The sequence below is a fragment of the Notothenia rossii genome (assembly GCF_949606895.1).
Source record: "Notothenia rossii genome assembly, chromosome: 1".
Classification (NCBI taxonomy): Eukaryota; Metazoa; Chordata; class Actinopteri; order Perciformes; family Nototheniidae; genus Notothenia; species Notothenia rossii.
Genome location: NC_136912.1, coordinates 54606272 through 54625271, shown reverse-complemented (window position 1 = coordinate 54625271; position 19000 = coordinate 54606272). Strand labels below are relative to the sequence as shown.

The following is a 19000-nucleotide window of genomic DNA, read 5'->3' as shown; positions in this document are numbered from 1 at the left end:
AGAAGCCGCACTTCGCCTGTCATCCAGGGTTTCTGATTAGGGAAAACTCTGGTTTGTTTCCTCACAGTAACGTTCCCAGCACAGTATGAGATGTAGGAGAGTACAGCTTGGGTGTAGTCACTGAGGTCTTGGTTTTCAAATATGCTCCACTCTGTGCTACTGAAGCAGTCCTGTAACCTAGGGAGGGCATCATCAGGCCAGGTGTCAGTATGTTTTGTGATGGGCTTTGATTGTCTCCTGATGGGGGTGTAGGCTTGAATGAGATACTGCATCTCATTCAAGCCTACACCCCCATCAGGAGACAATCAAAGACAGATGGTCTGACTGGCCGACATGTGGCTGTGTCACTGCTTTGTATGCCTGCTTGATGTTGCAGTAAACATGATCTAGTATGTTTCTCTCTCTGGTGGCACTTTTCACATATTGGCTGAATTTTGGAAGAACAGTCTTTAAGGATGCCCGGTTAAAATCACCAGCGACAATGTGTACTCCATCAGGGTTAGCCTGATGCAGTTTGCTAATGGCAGTATGGAGGTGGGTGAGGGCTAAGCTAGTATTAGCGTCTGGAGGTATATAAACAGCTGTGATAGTTAGTTAGCTCTCTAGGGAGGTATAAGGCCGACATATGACCATCAGAGCTTCGATGTAAGGGGAGCAGTAACTTCTACAGTTCGGCTCTGTGAACACCAGTCATTGTTTATGTAAACACAAAGTCCTCCTCCTTTGCTCTTACCCGACTCGCTGTTGCGGTCCTGACGGTGGATAGTGCGCCCGCTAGCTGCACAGCAGCGTCCGGTGTCCCTGGTTGAAGCCAGGTTTCAGTCATAATCATCACGCTCCAGCTCGTTTATCTTAGGTACGGTGGATCTGACATTGGCCAGAAAGAGGCTCGGGAGCGGGGGTTTGTTAGGCAGTTTACTTAGCCTGGTTATCAGACCAGCTCGGCACCCCCGCTTCTGTTTCCTCTCCCTCCGCCGTCTACGCCGCTTGTAAGAGCCGACAACAGTCCGCGGAGAGCCCGGTGCTCTCGACAATGAGGGGCAGGTACTGCTTTTGATGTTTGTATTTCACTTTAACAATGGCAGCTCCGACCACATTAACAGGGTTACCTGTATAAGACTTGATGTGGATTTTGGTTGGTCTCAAACTTCGACTTTTTGTGTCTTTCCATAGTCTTTGAAATGTCTGTTCATTGTTATTGTGAGACAGCAACCAGTGTCTATCTCAAAGTTAACCAACTTACTATTCAGCTTCATTTCCACCATGTACGGGTCTACTTGTCTCAGGTGCAATTCACTAATGCGTCCCAATCTGAACCTCATCTTATTCAATGGGAATGTATCTTCTTCTGAGCTATCACTTTGCCTCTGTTGCTCTTGTACTGTATAAGAATGTGATATGCGGTTTGCCTCCTTTCTCTCTTTGGCTATGCATTTTTGTTGCTGTTTCCGTTCTGTGTAGATCTAGTACGACAAGCTCTGGCAATGTGCCCTATTTTACCACATGCATGACATTTATCTTGTTTAAACTTACAGTCTGCTGCTGCATGCTTGGATTTTTTGTTCCCTTGCATCTGTAACACTCTTTGGTAGGTTCTCTGTGTGCATAAGCCTCCTGTGGCTTTTTATCTATTTTGAAGCATTTAGCTGTGGCCCCTTCGTTTTGTATCTCCTTTGCTTTATCATTTATTCCACAGATGATCCTGTCTCTCTACATCTGCTGCAAAGTGTTACCATAGTTGCAGTGGCGGCCGGTCCATAGGGGCGCTAGGGGCTCCGCCCCACCTTTTCCCACATAAAAATAAATAAATAAATAAATAAAAAAATATATTTTTTATTTTTATTTTTAATAAAAAAGGTAAATATTATATAATTTGTATCAGTAAAATGTATAATCTACATTAAAATCTCGTTTAAAATTGTGTTACGATGTCTAAAGTTACTGATAAGTCACATGTTTCCTGCCTGCCTGGCCTTGCCCGTGTATCAACATCATTACCCTCTCTCGCCTGGGCGCTAAGAAATCAGCCTTCATCCAGTGCAGCAGCAGCCACTAGCAGCTGACTGTTGCGAAACATAATTTCAGCCAATCAGCGTCGTCAAATCTGATTTTGACCGGGCGCCAATGTCAGCGCCTGGTCCAATCTGTGATTAGTTTGGACAGTGACTCGTATCCGGGTGACGCACTAGAGCAGAGGATGGCTTCGTGTGCAGGTGGAGTCTCCGGACCTCTGTCCCCACCCAATTCAGTTCAAGAGCTAATCTCCAATCCTTTCGAAAGGAGAAGTTTGGGAGATAAACAGTTGCTAAAAGATCTTGGACCGGACCAACCCGATTTGAATATATCGCAGCAAGCTCGTGAAAAAAACAAAACCTATCAACGAGGCTTCTCACGTAGCTGGTACCAGAAAGGCATGGCTAACTGGATGCAAACAGGTGAATGCTGTCTTTTGTTTCCCATGCTTGCTCTTCAAACAGCCGGGGACAGATACGATGTGCCCGTGGACTGTGACGGGGGTGAACGATATGAAGCATTTGTCCGAAAAAATTAAAAAGCACGAGTGCACGAAGTTACATATGACAAGTACCTTCAAGCTAGCTATGCTAGGCAAAGCTAACATAGCCGCACAGCTAGATCAAGGGTACAAGATCTCATTGAAAAAACACAATGAAGAAGTGGACAAGAATAGGCACGTCTTGTCTAAAATAATTGATTGTGTGGCATTTTGTGGGGGCTTTGACCTAGCTTTGCGTGGCCACGACGAGACTGACACATCCGACAACCCCGGCGTTTTTCGGGGTTTAGTTAATCTTCTGGCCTCGTTAGATAGCGTGTTGGAGGAGCACGTTAAAATGGCTATCGTTTTCAAAGGCACCTCAAAGACGGTGCAAAATGAACTTTTGGACTGCATGTTATCAGTTTGTAAAGACTACATTCTGGAGGAAGTAAAAAATGCCAGTTATTTATCTATTCAGGCGGATGAGACAACTGACATTTCCACCCACTGCCAGTTAGTGCTTGAACTACGCTACATTGACCCGCATAACAACGTCCAGGAGCGTATTTTTTAGTTCATCCCTCTTCAGAATGCAAATGCTGACACAGTTGCCACCGCGCTGATGGAGAGGCTGGGCACTATCCTCCCCGATGGACAACAGGGCAAACTAATCGCCCAAGCCTATGACGGTGCAGCGGTGATGAGGGGAGCTAAAGGTGGACTTCAGCGGAAAGTGAAGGATGTGTACAGTAGTGCGCTCTACATCCACTGTTATGCTCATCAGCTGAACCTCATTATGCAGCAGGCAACATCCCACATCCCCAAGATAAGAACATTTTTTTCAGACCTTGGTGGATTTGCTGCATTTTTCTCCAGGTCATTTAAGCGAACTGCGATCCTGGATCAAGTGGTGGCAAACAGACTTCCTGGCACTTCCACAACAAGATGGAACTTTCACAGTCGTGCTGTTAACACTGTCTATGAGCACAAGGAGAACATCCTGAGGTGTTTCCAGACAATCAGAGACTCAGGTGACTTTGATCCCATAACAGTGAGAGAAGCCGGGGGCTTTGTGAGAATGATGGAAGATGACATTTTTAGCTTTTTCCCTACATTGTTCCACAAGATCATGCCACATGTAGACATGCTGTTTAGCCAACTGCAGAAGAGGAACATCGACTCTGTCTACATCACAGGACTCATCAAGAGGGTCACCAGCAGCATACAAACAATCAGGTAAATCATTATTTACAATGGCTGAGATGTGCTTATTATAGGAAATCTGTGAAACCTAAATGTGATCTAGCTGAACACAATAGACCAACTCATACATACTTATGGAAATGTATATATTATATAACGTTTATAAGGTGTATCTCTAACTACTATTTCAAATAGTCAAACCTAATTGGTCAATTCTTGCCACAATGAGTAATTGTACATGGTTACTTGTGGTTTGGATCAGGGACTCCATTCCTTCTGGTGAAAACAGTGGATCTGTGCAGCAGCTGCCCACAAAGAGGAGGGGACTTGGACATGAAGAGCAACCGCTGTTGGCTAGAGAGATAAGCAGTAAGAGGAACGTGTTCTATGACCAAAAGCTCCTTTCATAATATATAGGTAATTTCATATCACAATAATGATACATTTCACAAGAAAGCCAATTTTCTGTAAATTCAATAAATAGGTAGGCTAGTTAAAATATACAAATGGAAAGGCCTATTGCTTATTACATTCTGAATTGTATACACTTAACAAGGCCTAAACTGCAAAAAGTGTCCCACAGTCTCTACATTTCAAAGGGGATCAAGACAGATCAGAAAAGGTTTAGGCCTCCAGAAGCAACCACAGTATACAGAAAGGGCCCAACAATGAATGAATGAAGTGTAAACATAGTCATTAAATGTATATATTGTAGTGACTTAATTTTAAACAGTAATATTGTTCTGTTGACGCTCAGATAGATGTCCTGTTATTCTGATTCAGTTCCATTCACAAGAAAGCTCTTTGTTTTTTACACATCTTATGAGGGAACACCAATGATATTATGAGTGATAGATGTGAAAAGGTGATTCTGTTATTTATTATGTCTTGATTTTTTCATTGTGCATTATTTCATAGGTATGTGATACCATACTGAGTCACGCAAAGGAGAGATTTTCCTTCACTAAACACCTCATCAGCTCCACCCTCCTGCAAGGAGACCTGTTCCAGCAGCACAGCCGAACATTCCCTGAAGCAGCGCTGGAAACAACTGTGGAAACCTACCCTCTACTGGACAAGGCAAAGCTCAAAACGGAACTGTCCCTCGTCTATGAAAATGACCAGTTCAGGGCTTGCAGTGGTGCTGTTACTCTGCTCCAGTTCTTTATTGACAACAATCTCCAGGAGACATTCACAGAGACTGTCAGTCTTCTGAAGATTCTGGTAACCACACCCATGGCTACGGCTGAGGCAGAGAGGTGCTTTTCCACTCTGAAAAGAATAAAGACTTTCTTGAGGAACAGCATGACACAGGATCGCCTGAATGCTCTGGCTATGCTGTCAATTGAGAAAAAACTCATTATGAGCATTCCTGACTTCAACACCAGAGTCATTGAGAGGTTTGCCACTCAGAAGGAGAGAAGGGCAAAATTCCTCTACAAATAAAGGCACACACACACACACACACACACACACACACACACACACACACACACACACACACACACACACACACACACACACACACACACACACACACACACACACACACACACACACACACACACACACACACACACACACACACTCGCAGCAAACACAGATGGCCGACCCTTAAACCAATGCGTTTCATTAGAGAGACAATTAAACGGCCGCAGAATGTTGTGAAGTTACTTTTGGATACCTAAGATGTTTTGTTCAACCACAAAGTCCAGGAACATTAGGACTGTTTGGAAACCTGTTGCGTTCGACTCATTTTCCCCAGTGGAAGTCGTTTCTTGTTTCCTTTTGTTTTTGTCTTTTTTCTGCCTGTTGCACATTTGTTATTCAAAGCAGTAAAAAAGGTGCTATAGGCCAATAAGCTGGATATCACTTTATATGTAGAGAGGAGGTTTCCCATGATTGTGTTAGAAGTTTATTAATAAGTGGGCATTTATCACAGAAGTGATTGTTCTGTCTCCACCTTTGTTGCATTGTCTGTGATGTATTTTCCAACGGTTATAGCTCCTCCTGTCCTGTCCCAGCAACACTACACGGTTTGCAGCTCCACCACATTTTTGGTTTATCTTCGGTGTCGCTTAAAATCTGCTTCCCATCGGACTAAAACCTCCATGTAATCTGAAGACAGATACTTGAAGTTATTTAAACCTTTCTTGCTCTAGCCTTGCCAGTTACATTGTACAAATATATTATCATTATGCTAACTGGTTGTTCGTGTTAGACGATGTAGCTTTTTCATTTCTGAGTTATTGCTATATGTAAATAAGCCTGTTTGTAAATAATCCTCAGAGAAACAAAGAAAAAACACAATGTATGACATGCCTTGGTTAATGTGTTTTTTCTTTTTGTAAAAATCTTATACAAATGTAAAGCTCTACTTTTTTTTAATTGCATTTATTCACAGTTCAGTTTGAAATGCTGTAGTGACTTGTATTTAACCACTTACATATTTATAATTAATGCTACTGAAAAGATGCTATTAATGACCAGAAACACATTTTCAAAAGTTTTTATATCCCACATGCAGTTCACTGTAAAGCCACTTGGTGGAGGTGTTGGGTCAAACATGAACAGTTTTTAGAAAGAAAAAAACGAAGACCAGTTCTGAGAATACAAATTCCTAGTACAGTGGTAGATGTTCAGGTTGATAAATAATATTTTCCACAAAAAAAGTAATATATTACACTACTTCGTTACTCTAGTCTCTACATAAAGCTTCGCACTGGAACACACCGCAAAGACTTCAGCCGAGCACGTACGAACTGCGCATGCGTGAGTGGCAATAACTCTCCTTACCAGCAGGCGGCGGTAGTGTGTATTCGTCATTCAAAACAGGCAACAACCCGAAAACAGAGAAGAAGAACAGACTAAGTGATTCACGTAGTCTGTTCTTCTTCTCTGTTTTCCGGTTGTTTTCTATTTGTTTATATCTGTGTGTGTTAGCTTCACCTTAGCATGTGTTCTTTGCAGGTGAGTTGAGGTTTGATTATGCCTGATTTTAGTAAGTAAGGAAGTAACGCGTGTCGGGGCAATGTTAGTAACTGTAGTGTGGTTACTGAATTATAAAAGTAGCGCGTTGCACTACTCCGTTACACTACTCCGTTCCCAAAAAAAAAAAATGTACTCACTATGTCAACAGCCCCACCAAAAATATTTTCCACCAGCCGCCACTGCATAGTTGCAATCCTGCGCTAACCGACGCAGCTCAGCCACGTATTCCATTACTGACTCATTGGGCTCACGGTTGCGGGGGTCAAACGTACCTTTGCACAATTTCACTAGGCTTTGGGTCAAAGTGATTTTTTAGCAGCTGCACAAGTTGCTGGTAAGTTTTATTTATATGTTGATGATCCAACAACACTTATTAATATGGCTCTTTGTCTGTCTACATCAGGGGTCGGCAACCTGCGGCCCTCGAGCAGCATGCGGCCCTTTAAGCCCTCTGCTCTGGCTCCCTTGAGCTTTGACAAAAATAAGAAGGAAATAAAATAAAAGTATTTGTAGGACTATTTATATTTTGTTGCACCGTTGAAAATGTTTCGTATTTTGAGGTGATACTGTGACACATAAATACAAATCTAAACGGTTTTAATTAGGTCAACTAAAATATGCGTCAAATCCTGCTACGGTCCCGCGCTAGCGCCTTTTCTTGCAGGCGAATAACCTGACCCCCAGCTTGATGAGCGAACTATGGATAAATCAAAGAAAAGTACCGGAGGAACAAAGGATTTAATTCTGCGTGGACAGAGTTATATGCTTTCACAGCAAACGATTCTGGTTTACCGGTATGTTTGATATGTAGAGAGAAGTTGTCAAAGGTGCTGCAGCCTTTACGTATCGAGGAACAACGGAACAACACGGGAGAGGAAGACAGCTGACGATCTTCAGTCATAATTCAATGGGGTACGTAATTTATTTCAGAAAACACTTTTTGTTATATTCCATGGAATGCTCTTAACGTCCCGATAGCAATGAATATATAAAATGCTTTGACAATAAATACATACAAAAATTAATCTCTGGAAGCCGTGGCACTGTAAAAAGCATGACCAATCATTTTAGCCGGCCTGGCTAAAATAACTGGATGGCCTACCTGCCTGTCAGCCTTCCATCTGTGCACAAACTTATCTCGTGCCCTCATTGGTCATGTGCGCGTTCGTGTGTGTTGGAGGAGGGGCTCTGTAAGGAAGTCTGAAGGAACAGGCAGATTTTTTGAGAGGGGTCTGCCTGCAGACCTCCACTCTCAGGACAGTTCCGGTGCAGACCTCCACTCTCAGGACACCTCCACTGTCAGTACAGAAAGTGACGATTCTGACGAACACGTTTTTTTCCCCGCCCACCGAAGGACTCGCCTGATGGTTTTTGCAAATCAGTAAGGTAAGGTGCGTGACCTGTTTGCACTATCCAAAACAATGAATGCAGTCTAAATGTATTGTTTCGCGGACAAAACAACATTTATCGATATAATATATATATACTTGCAGAGCGTATCATTTGCTTATCTTAGGCCACCTATGCCGCTATTCTCTGATGCGTCTCAATATCATCAGCGGTAATAAAAAAAAAAGTTGATGAAGATGGAAAGCAATTTAATGCACTCATTTACCGAGACATGGGAAAGTTTGTGATAGCCGGTATGTCTTAAAGATTAAAAGTGTTTCTATCGTTTCTGGCCGTTAGTTGTAGAATGTAATGTATAGGGAAATAAGCTGTTTTCACACTTAAACAGCGTGCAAAGACTGGCCGTATGAAGTATTGTTTTAATTGAAGTTAAAGTACTATACATTTTGTAACATTTGTTCCTGTTTTTTGTAGATGCATCTTTCAATCCTCTGTGGCACTGCAAAGCCTGCAGTGAAACACTGCACAACATGTTGCAAACGGTTCCACAGTCCTTTGTGCCCGAAATTCAAACCCTGCGCACCATCCCGACTCGAGAAGCACTTGGAAGTGCCACGACACGCAGAGTGGGGGAAGTCCCCCACCCCAACGCAGCACACCCTCCCGGCCATCAGAGTCGAACCCGCAGTTCGGAGGAACCGACCGCCAGAGCACCGGCACTAGGCCGGGCCGGCACGGAGGCCCTCCGACAGTGGGTCGCGTTTGCCATTCGATCAGTAAGAGGAGAGGAGAAAAATGCAACAAAAATTGTCAAAATCCGTTAATATATGGATGAGTGGGGATGTCCCGGGTGAAATAGCCACACAAATAAAAAATAATAAAACCGGGGAAAATAAGGGGGAAAGTGAAAAAAAGTGTCCTAAAATAGGCACACTCTTGAGGCGGGCAGAGTCCCCTGTCAACTCCCGTTACATTCCTCCATGGTGTCATTTGAGCGAAAAACTTTTACGAGAACCAGGCTGTGGGGGTCAAAAGGGCTTGACCAAGGCCGACCCAAAGTGCACGGTGGGCGGACTCATCACCTACGTGATGAGTCTCCATTGTGATTTGAAAGATTCCATCAAACGAGTCCTCGGTGGGCGGGAAAAAAAACTTGTTCGTCAGAATCGTCACTTCCTGTACTGACAGTGGAGGTGTCCTGAGAGTGCAGCCTGCACCGGAACTGTCCTGAGAGTGGAGGTCTGCAGGCAGGCTCCCATGGATTTTTTCCGGTTGTGTATTTTCAAATTCTAGCCCACTCGAGCTGGTTTCTCCATTCTTACCTACCCTACCTTTAACTCTTTTTAGGGTGCAGCTATATGTTTTATTTATTTCAAAGTGGGCCCATTTTAATTATATATGTTTTCCTTCAAATGTGCAGAGGACTCCCCAAGTGCTGTGTTTAATTTATTTTAAAGTAGGCCTGTGTATTATTTGTAATTCTCCTTATAGGAGTTATTTGTTTCTTATTAGAGGTTAACAGTTTTATATAATGTAATAAATAGCCTAATAAATGCAAAAAAAAATGTCGTTTTTGTCTGATATAACAATAATTACAACTTTATTAACTATCAAGCTATGAAATTATGTTTTGCGGCTCCAGACAAAAAATGTTTTGGGGAAAAAGGAGCAAAATGGCTCTTTTGGTCAAAAAGGTTGCCGACCCCTGGTCTACATCATCAATTTCATTAGCCTCAAAAAACTGTTCCAATACCTCACAGTGTTCTTCCCATTTCTGATTTTTTGCATCAAAAGGTGCCAGCTAGCCAATCATTGCCATTGTGTGTCTGTTACAAACTTGGATACACAAGAAAATAAGGACTCGAATGCACGAGCCGGGAGCCAGAGGTAAAGTATAATTAATATAATTTATTTGCCAAAAAAGGGTATACAAAAAGAAAAACAACACTCTTAATCGAGTCGACAAAAAAGGCTTCAAATAGGCATAACATAAATCGCTCACAACGTGAGGACAGAAACTTACGAAAAAGTTTCAGGAGCATAAATTAGGCAAGTGACAAGATAAGATGAGCGGAGTTCTGGCATGAGGACAGGACAAGACGAACTGACAAAGAACAAAGGGAAGCTGGGGACTATAAACAAAAGGTAACTGGGCACAGGTGGAAACAATCAGAAGCAGGGCTGACGCTGATGAGGGCGGGAGACACACACCAGGATAGGAAGTGGGAGATAAGACATAAAATGATTAAACAAAAACATGAAACATGACTGGACTTAACACTTTTGACGGGACACAACAGTGTCAAGGAATCCTCTCCTCCTCCCGTAGACTTTGCTAATCCTTTGAGCTAGCTGCCGCTAACGAGCCACACCTGCATGTAAAGGCCCTGACACACTAGGCAGTCACCAGAGAACTCGCCGACTGTTGCGTCGGCGTGTTCTCCTGCGTGTTGGCCATGTGTCGCACTGTAACACACCGCAAAGGCTTCAGCCGAGCACGTACGAACTGCGCATGCGTGAGTGGCAATAACTCTCCTTACTAGCAGGCGGCGGTAGTGTGTATTCGTCATTCAAAAGAGGCAACAACCGGAAGACAGAGAAGAAGAACAGACTCCGTGATATGGGGGTGGGCGATATAGATATATATAAACACTAGATGACTCACCCGCGCTGCTGGCCAATGGAGACCGAAGTTGCCACATGACCACCATCTTGCTACAGGCAGTGCTCTCATTCATAACATGGTTTACTATTTAAATTATTATTATTTTTATATATATTTTTTTTATATAAATGTTTTATTGAACATTTTTAAAACATACAAAAGCTCGGTGAGGATATAATCAACTTATCAACATAAGTGCAAGACATTCATTCACAATAAGACAAAAAAACATAAATAATACATCCAATAAGAGCCAGGGGGAGAGAAAAAAGCATAAACGCACAAAAATATGTAAGGCACAAAAACATTTAAGAGGCATTAAGCTTACTTAAAATAATAACCATTTGGAAATGTCATTGCAAATCTTTATATACATGTTACAAGATTGTATTTTCCTAAGGGACAGAAAAAAGGACTTGAACTCATTTATGAAACAGGGAAAGGAGGGCTTGTCCACTCCATTTACTACAATGTAAATGGTATTTACCCAAAATAATAATTATATTTACCAAATCAGATATGGGAGAGTCCAAATTATCAATATAATATAAAATGTGATATATTTTGAAAGCCGGAATATTTGTTAATTTAAGTAACAACCAATCTCTCACATTCGACAAAAACAATTCAGAAAAAGGGCATGAGAAAAATAAATGTTCCAACGATTCATCAGATAAATTACAAAAGGAACATGTTTCCACTTCAAAATTAAATCTTGAATTTAAAAAAGGAGAAACCGGGTAGATTTTATGAACAATTTTAAAATGAGTTTCTTTTGCTTTAGGAGAAATAGGCCATTTTATAAAATAAGATAGAGCTTTTTCCATTACAGATAAAGTGTCTAAATCGGTCCATTGTGGAAATAAGCCTCTGTTGAAATTGTGAAAAATGTGGGATTTCAGAGAAGCATTAATAGATTTGTTATTCTTAAGAGTATCGCCAATAAATTCTAAATTAGGTAAAACTTATACAACATTTGAGTACAGTAAAGTATTATGAATCATTTCAATAAGTGGTACAGGAATTGCTTTACAGATTTTGTTATAATCTTTAGCAGTACACTTTATATTGTATTTCGTTAAAAAAGCCAAAACATCTAGCAGTTTACCATTAAAATCTATTAAATCATTAACAAGCCAAATACCCCTCTCATGTCAATCACTCCTAAATAAGGGTTTTCTGTTTATAATATTCACTCTATTGTTCCATAAAGTAGATCCATGAGGAGAACATTTTTGGGTAAATATCATTTTCCAGTAATGAAGTATCTACTTATGAAAATTTGACAATTTGGTCGGAATATTATTAACCTCAAAATCATATTTTAAAAGAAAATCAAACCCTCCTAGACGTTTAAATATGTCCTTTGGAATAAGGAACCACATGGATTCTGGCTGGGACAAAAAAGCTTTCAACCATTTTATTTTAATTGTTCCAATCATCGATTCAAAGTCTAAAGCTTTAATTCCGCCTTTATCATATTCTTTAACAAGCTGTGACTTTTTAATGTAGTGAGTTTTATTTCTCCACAAGAATTGGAAAATAATTGAGTTGGTTTTTTTAATATTAGCCGAAGAGACAAAACATGAGTGGCATGGATAAATAAGTTTAGATATACCTTCTGCTTTAGTAAGAAGAACTCTGCCAAAAATAGTAAGATCTCTAATTGACCAACGACTGAGAGATTTCTTCATATCCGTGATACGGTTACAAATATTAAGGTCTTCTCTCCTGATATAATTTTTAGATAATGTTATTCCTAAATATTTCACTTCAGGTACCACTCTAATAGAGTCAATAATGGAATCATCACATGAATGGATAGGGAGTAATTCACATTTTGAAAAATTAAGAGATAACCCTGATACTTTTGAAAAAATTGAAATTGTGTTAAGAGTTTCCTTTACCATGGATTTATTCTTTAGGAAAATAGATGTGTCATCCGCAAATTGACTAATTTTAAATTCTTTGTCAAAGAGGGTAATGCCTAATATTTTGTGATTCTTTATAATAAGCGTTGTTAATACTTGGGTGGTCAGAATAAATCATTTTGGGGAAATAGGGCAACCCTGTCGAATACCACGTAAAACCTTAAACCTAGGGCTCATTCCAGGGTTCAAAGATACAGAACTATAGATGTCCGAATAGAGCATCCTAATTATGTTGCAAAAATGTTCACCAAAACCCAGAAATGTCAGAGTTTCCATTAAAAAGGAATGTTCAACAGTATCAAAAGCCTTATAAAAATCCAGAAATAGCACGAGACCTTCAGTATCAATAAACTCCTGTTAATTGAGCATATCCAATATCAGTCTGGTATGGTTATGAATACTTCTGCCCTTTATAAAGGCTGATTGACATTCATCTACTAGTTGATTCAGACCGGAGTTTAACCTGTTAGCATAAACATGTGCTAACAATTTGTAATCATTACATAGTAGGGTATTAGGTCTCCAATTATCCAACAAAAGATTATTTTTATTTGGTTTTGGAATTAAAGTAATAAGGCCATGTTTCATGGTTGGCGAAAGGTTACCTGCTGAAATGCAATCTGTGAAAGCCTTATAAAGCATTTCTCGCACATCTGACCAAATATATTTCTAAAACTCTATGGTTATACCATCCAGCCCTTGTGATTTGCCACCAGACATTTGCAGTAATGCATTATCTAATTATTCAATTTTTAGTCGATCGTCCATATACTGTTTAAAAGGATCCTCTATTGTCCTTTTGAATTCTGTAATTTTACTAAAAAAGTTATCACAATTTTCTTTAGAAAACTTTGAGTTATATAAATTGCTATAAAAAAGTCTAATTTCTTCATTTATCTGGCCTTGATTTTCAATAGTGACATCATTAACACTTTTTGGATTTTCTTTTTCACTTGTCTTTGCTTTTCTAGATTGAGGAAATAAGAATTGTTTTTCTCTCCATCGGGCTCTCGAACGAATAAAACCTCCCTTAGCTTTTTCCAAATACATATTGTCTAATTGAGTTTATAAATTGTTCAGTTTAACTTGCTCATCCAATGATAACTCAGCTTTAAGGCATAAATTATTAATTTCACTTGTCATCTCTTGTTGTTTTTGTTTCTTTAATCTAGAGGAGTATTTACTGGAATTTATCGCAATCTGTCTCACACTAAATTTAAACCATTCCCATTTACTGAGAGATGACATATCCAAAGCCAGAGTTTATTTTATCAGTTGTTAGATCTTTTTACAAAAATCTGCATTCTCCAAAGGACTATTATTGAATTTTCATATAGGTTTAAGATTGGGACTGAAGTTGCATAGTAAAAAGGACAAAGAGATGACACAGTGATCAGTCAGAGGTGATGCTGAAATGTCACACTTTGAGACATCATTAGTTAAACTAATAGAGATTAACCAATAATCGAGCCTAGAACACTGACCATTGTTAGAAGAGTTAAAGCAGGTATATTGTGACTTTGAGCGATTATTTATTCTCCAAACATCAGTTAAATTAAGTTTAAATTAATTCTTTCCCAGACAATCAAACATTGTACACAGATACTGTACAGGACTGTCTCAGAAAATTAGAATATTGTGATAAAGTTCTTTATTTTCTGTAATGCAATTAAAAAAACAAAAATGTCATACATTCTGGATTCATTACAAATCAACTGAAATATTGCAAGCCTTTTATTATTTTAATATTGCTGATTATGGCATACAGCTTAAGAAAACTCAAATATCCTATCTCTAAATATTAGAATATCATGAAAAAGTATACTAGTAGGGTGTTCAACGAATCACTTGAATCGTCTAATTAACTCGAAACACCTGCAAGGGTTTCCTGAGCCTTGAAAAACACTCAGCTTGGTTCAGTAAACTAAATCACAAGTATGGGGAAGACTGCTGATCTGACTGCTGTCCAGAGGACCGTCATTGACACCCTCCATCAGGAGGGTAAGACAGAAAAAGAAATGTCTCAAAGAGCAAGCTGTTCACAGAGTGCAGTTTCAAAGCACATCCACAAAAAGTCTGTTGGAAGGGGGAAATGTGGCAGGAAACGCTGCACAACCAAGAGAGATGACCGCAGCCTTAACAGCATTGTGAAGAAGAGTCGCTTCCAGAATTTGGGGGAGCTTCAAAGACAGTGGACTGAAGCTGGAGTCCAGGTATCAAAAGTCACTGTTCACAGACGTGTCCGGGAAATGGGCTACAATAGCCGTATTCCCATGGTCAAGCCACTTCTGAACTCAAGACAACGGAAGAGGCGTCTGACTTGGGCTAAGGAAAAGAAGCACTGGACAGTTGCACAGTGGTCCAAAGTCCTCTTTTCAGACGAAAGCAAGTTTTGTATTTCATTTGGAAGTCAAGGCGCCAGAGTCTGGAGAAAGGCTGGAGAGGAGCAAAATCCAAGTTGCTTGAAATCCAGTGTGAAGTTCCCACAGTCAGCGATGGTTTGGGGAGCCATGTCAGCTGCTGGTGTTGGTCCACTGTGTTTCATCAAGCCCAGAGTAAATGCAGCTGTGTACCAAGAGATTTTAGAGCACTACATGCTTCCGTCTGCTGAAAAGCTCTATGGAGATGAGGAATTCATTTTCCAGCATGATCTGGCACCTGCCCACAGTGCCAAAACCACCAGTAACTGGTGTACTGACCATGGCATTACTGTCCTCGATTGGCCTGCAAATTCCCCTGACCTGAACCCCATAGAGAATATGTGGGGTATTGTGAAGAAGAAGCTGAAAGACACCAGACCCAACAATGCTAATGAGCTAAAGGCCGCTATTGAAGCATCCTGGGCATCCATAACACCTCAGCAATGCCACAGGCTGATTGCCTCCATGCCACGCCGCATTGATGCAGTAATCCGTGCAAAAGGATTCCCAACCAAGTACTGAGTGCATTAATGGACATTTTCAAATGTTTGATTGTGTTTTGCTGTTATAAATCTTTTTTTTTTACTTGGTCTGAGGAACTATTCTAATTTTTTGAGATAGGATTTTTGAGTTTTCTTAAGCTGTATGCCATAATCAGCAATATTAAAATAATAAAAGGCTTGCAATATTTCAGTTGATTTGTAATGAATCCAGAATGTATGACATTTTTGTTTTTTTAATTGCATTACAGACAATAAAGAACTTTATCACAATATTCTAATTTTCTGAGACAGTCCTGTATATTGGTGCCCAGAAAGGACCTTGAAAATAATATATATATATATATATAATATATAAGGTTATATATATATAGGATTACTTGAAAACAGTCCCCAATAATACATGTTTACTTCAAAACAGTTCAAAATAATACATGTTTACTTTAAACAGTTTAGAACAAAAAATTAACTTTAATATTTAATCCCTCTTTTGATCTCACCTCACAAGATCAACTTATACACAGCATTTGAAACATAACCACTGTCATTCTTTTCTACTGTTTCTGTCCCCCAACATTTATATAAATCCATCAGAAGCTGGGATTTAGAGCACTTTAAACCTTTAGGAACAGTCCACCATAACAACTTTTTATGAAAGTGGAGGGAGACCAAAATATGTAAAAATCCGTCCTTGTCGGCTGAGTCACCGTGCTCGTCCTCCTCCGACGCGTAAGCCAACAAGGGCATTTGGTATGAAGGGGAAGGGGCAGCTTTTCCCTCCAAAAATGGGTTATTAAAACAAAGTTCCACAAAAAATGGGTTATTAAAACAAAGTCTCTCAAAAAATGGGTTTTTAAAACCAAGTTCCACACCGGCTATATCAAACTGTTTCAGCGAAAAGTGGAGTCCCCTGTGCCGTCTTGGCTTGCCGTGTTTTTGTCCCCCCAGCCCGCTGACGGCGGCTTCTGGGCTGCCTGCTAGAGAGGTGTCTTCTGGATCCTCCTCCTCCGGCCAACTGATGACAGCTTCTTAGTTGTCTGCTGTAGGGATGTCCTCGAGGTCCTTCTCCTCCAGTCCGCTGATGGCCGCTTTCGAGTCGACCTCCTTGACGATAGCCAGGTCCGTCCTGATGTCGTCCAAGGTCCCAGCCGGAGGATTCCCCGCAGCACACTGGCTCCAGTGGTACCAGCTGTCCCCCTTTCCTCCTAGGCGGACGGCATGAGAGGTCCGCTGGGTCACTCTGTAGGGGCCGGAGAACCTGGGGTTGAGCCACTTAGGCCTGATTACCTTCAGCCAGACGAACTCCGCTGTGTCGGCCTCGTGCTCCTCGGGTCCCCCTTTGGCGTCAGCAACCTGTGTGGAGAAATCTGATACCCACCCCTCAAGCCTACGCTCAGGGCTCCTGGGCCCCCAGGTGTTTGACCCACTACTGCGTAGGCCGCTTGGAGCCTGTTGGTGGGGTGTCTTAACACAACAGCCGTTTATCTGCCAGTGCAGCTTCAGAATCGTAATACTTGGCCATTGCCAACAAAATAAAACCCCAAAATCTTTAGGTGAACTAAATAACATACTCAGGGTTCCTGCAGGTTTCGGCAACTCAAATTTAAGACTTTTTAAGACCTTTTTAAGACCACTTTGAATAGAATTTAAGACCTATTTCACGGCAAGAAAGTATGAAGGAAAATTGCCATCAAAGAAGAAATACGTCCCATAATTAGTTACAAAGTAAATGTGTTCATGTTCAACATAAGAACAATGACTGAACATAACAGCATGACAGTACATAACTGTGTTAGCCAAAAAGTGTGTATGTGTGTGTGTCTCTGTGTGCTTGTGTGTGTGTTCGGGCTGTGCAATTAATCGTATTTTAATCGCAACTACGATTTTGGCCTGCCACAATTACAGATACAACATAATCGAAAAAAACAATTATTTAGCTTTGCTTTGTTGTGACAGTAACAACATATTTGATCTAATTAATTTGAGTCTAATTTATATTTATTTATCATATTTATATATGTTTAGTAGCTTGTGGAAGTGCGCTCCAAAATATTTGTTGATCTTGTTTATTGGTATTTATTATTTTGATATTATTTATTTAAATATGTCATTTATTTAATACATTTTTGTATTGCTTTTTCAGTTGAATTATACGTTCAGGGTAATCAACAGTTAAAAAGATAATGTTCAAATTATTATTTGTTTTAAAGTTCAATAAATGGATGTTTTCAAAGTCAATGAATAATCGTATTTAATAATCGTGATATCAATTATTGACCAAAAATAATCGTGATTATGATTTTTGCCATAATCGAGCAGCCCTAGTGTGTGTGTGTGTGTGTGTGTGTGTGTGTGTGTGTGTGTGTGTGTGTGTGTGTGTGTGTGTGTGTGTGTGTGTGTGAGAGTGAGAGTAACAAGAGCCATATTCAGAGCTCTGCTGCCTTAGCTACAATCTCCCATCATTGCTGTTGTATGATTGGGGTTTAACTACGGTATTTAGCGTCTACAGCACCTCGTAGGGTTGACGTAGACCCAAACGTCGCCCGGAGGTCCCCCGGTGTTGTTGGAGCTGCTGCACTAGCTAACGCTACATTAACAAAACAAACGCTGATTTCTTTTGCATAAGGTGCAGCGGGCTTCAAACACGTTCCCCTCCACTGGTTTCAACCAAGCACTAAATTCGATGTTTTCCAACCAAATACGGTTGAACTTACACTTCCCCATATGTATTTGTAAGTAGATTCGAAGAGACATGAGTTTCTGACTGCGGCTAGCTGAAGCTTGGTTGCTAGGTTACTAGCTGGGTGTTATCCGATAAGGGGCCGGGGGAAACAGAGTTAGTGATTACTGGTTCCATGTTGATTTATTTCAATACAAATTGTTGGGGGGAACTTTGCAGCTTTGCAGCCCGGACATTTTCCCCAAAATACATTTTAGACGCAATCGAAACACAGAAGTACCTTTCAAATCCGATCATTTTTAAGACCTTCTAAATCATATTTAAGACTTTTCTTATTTTTTGGGTCATATTTAAGACCTTTTTAAGGCCTTCAATTCAAATTATCAAATGTAAGACTTTTTAAGACCCCGCGGGAACCCTGATATTTCAATAGCTCTGAATTTCTGACAAGCATCTGTGTTATTCTTAAATGAAATCCTTGAGATCCTATTTAAAATCTAAATATAATATGAACTGCTAATGTTTCTGGTAAAGAAACACACTAATGTTATGGATTAAAAACCAACTAAAATCATGATACTGACAAAGTGAATGATTTTCTGGTGTTACTGCTTCTACCTGTCTATTATCAAGCTGAAAAATGAATACAAAAATCCAACATACTGTCATCAAATGTCTTTCTATTATGAATTTAAATTAAATGTATATCCCCATAATGACCTAAACAATAAAGATTATGGCTTCTACTTCTTTACCAGGCTAG

General features: G+C 40.2%; 1 protein-coding gene and 1 long non-coding RNA gene across 4 annotated transcripts; both read left to right on the top strand.

The window, feature by feature from the left end:
- Positions 1–2159: 2159 nt before the first annotated feature.
- On the top strand, positions 2160–5269 carry LOC307025228 (zinc finger MYM-type protein 1-like). 3 transcript variants are annotated; one of them, XR_013804124.1, is made up of 4 exons: positions 2160–3528; positions 3624–3733; positions 3963–4117; positions 4619–5269. XR_013804124.1 is itself a non-coding variant. In XM_079659857.1 (3 exons), the coding sequence occupies exons 1-3, from the start codon at positions 3120–3122 to the stop codon at positions 4624–4626; spliced, it is 729 nt and encodes a 242-aa protein (XP_079515983.1). In that variant the 5' UTR covers positions 2160–3119; the 3' UTR covers positions 4627–5269. The 3 variants fall into 3 exon arrangements, 2 of the variants coding, with proteins under 2 accessions (XP_079515983.1, XP_079515982.1); XM_079659857.1 differs by having other exon boundaries at positions 2160–3733; positions 3963–4069; XM_079659856.1 differs by having other exon boundaries at positions 2160–3733.
- Positions 5270–6534: 1265 nt separating this feature from the next.
- On the top strand, positions 6535–12905 carry LOC307020574. The gene is made up of 2 exons (XR_013802928.1): positions 6535–7603; positions 9836–12905. It is a non-coding gene; the product is annotated as an uncharacterized lncRNA (long non-coding RNA).
- Positions 12906–19000: the final 6095 nt, after the last annotated feature.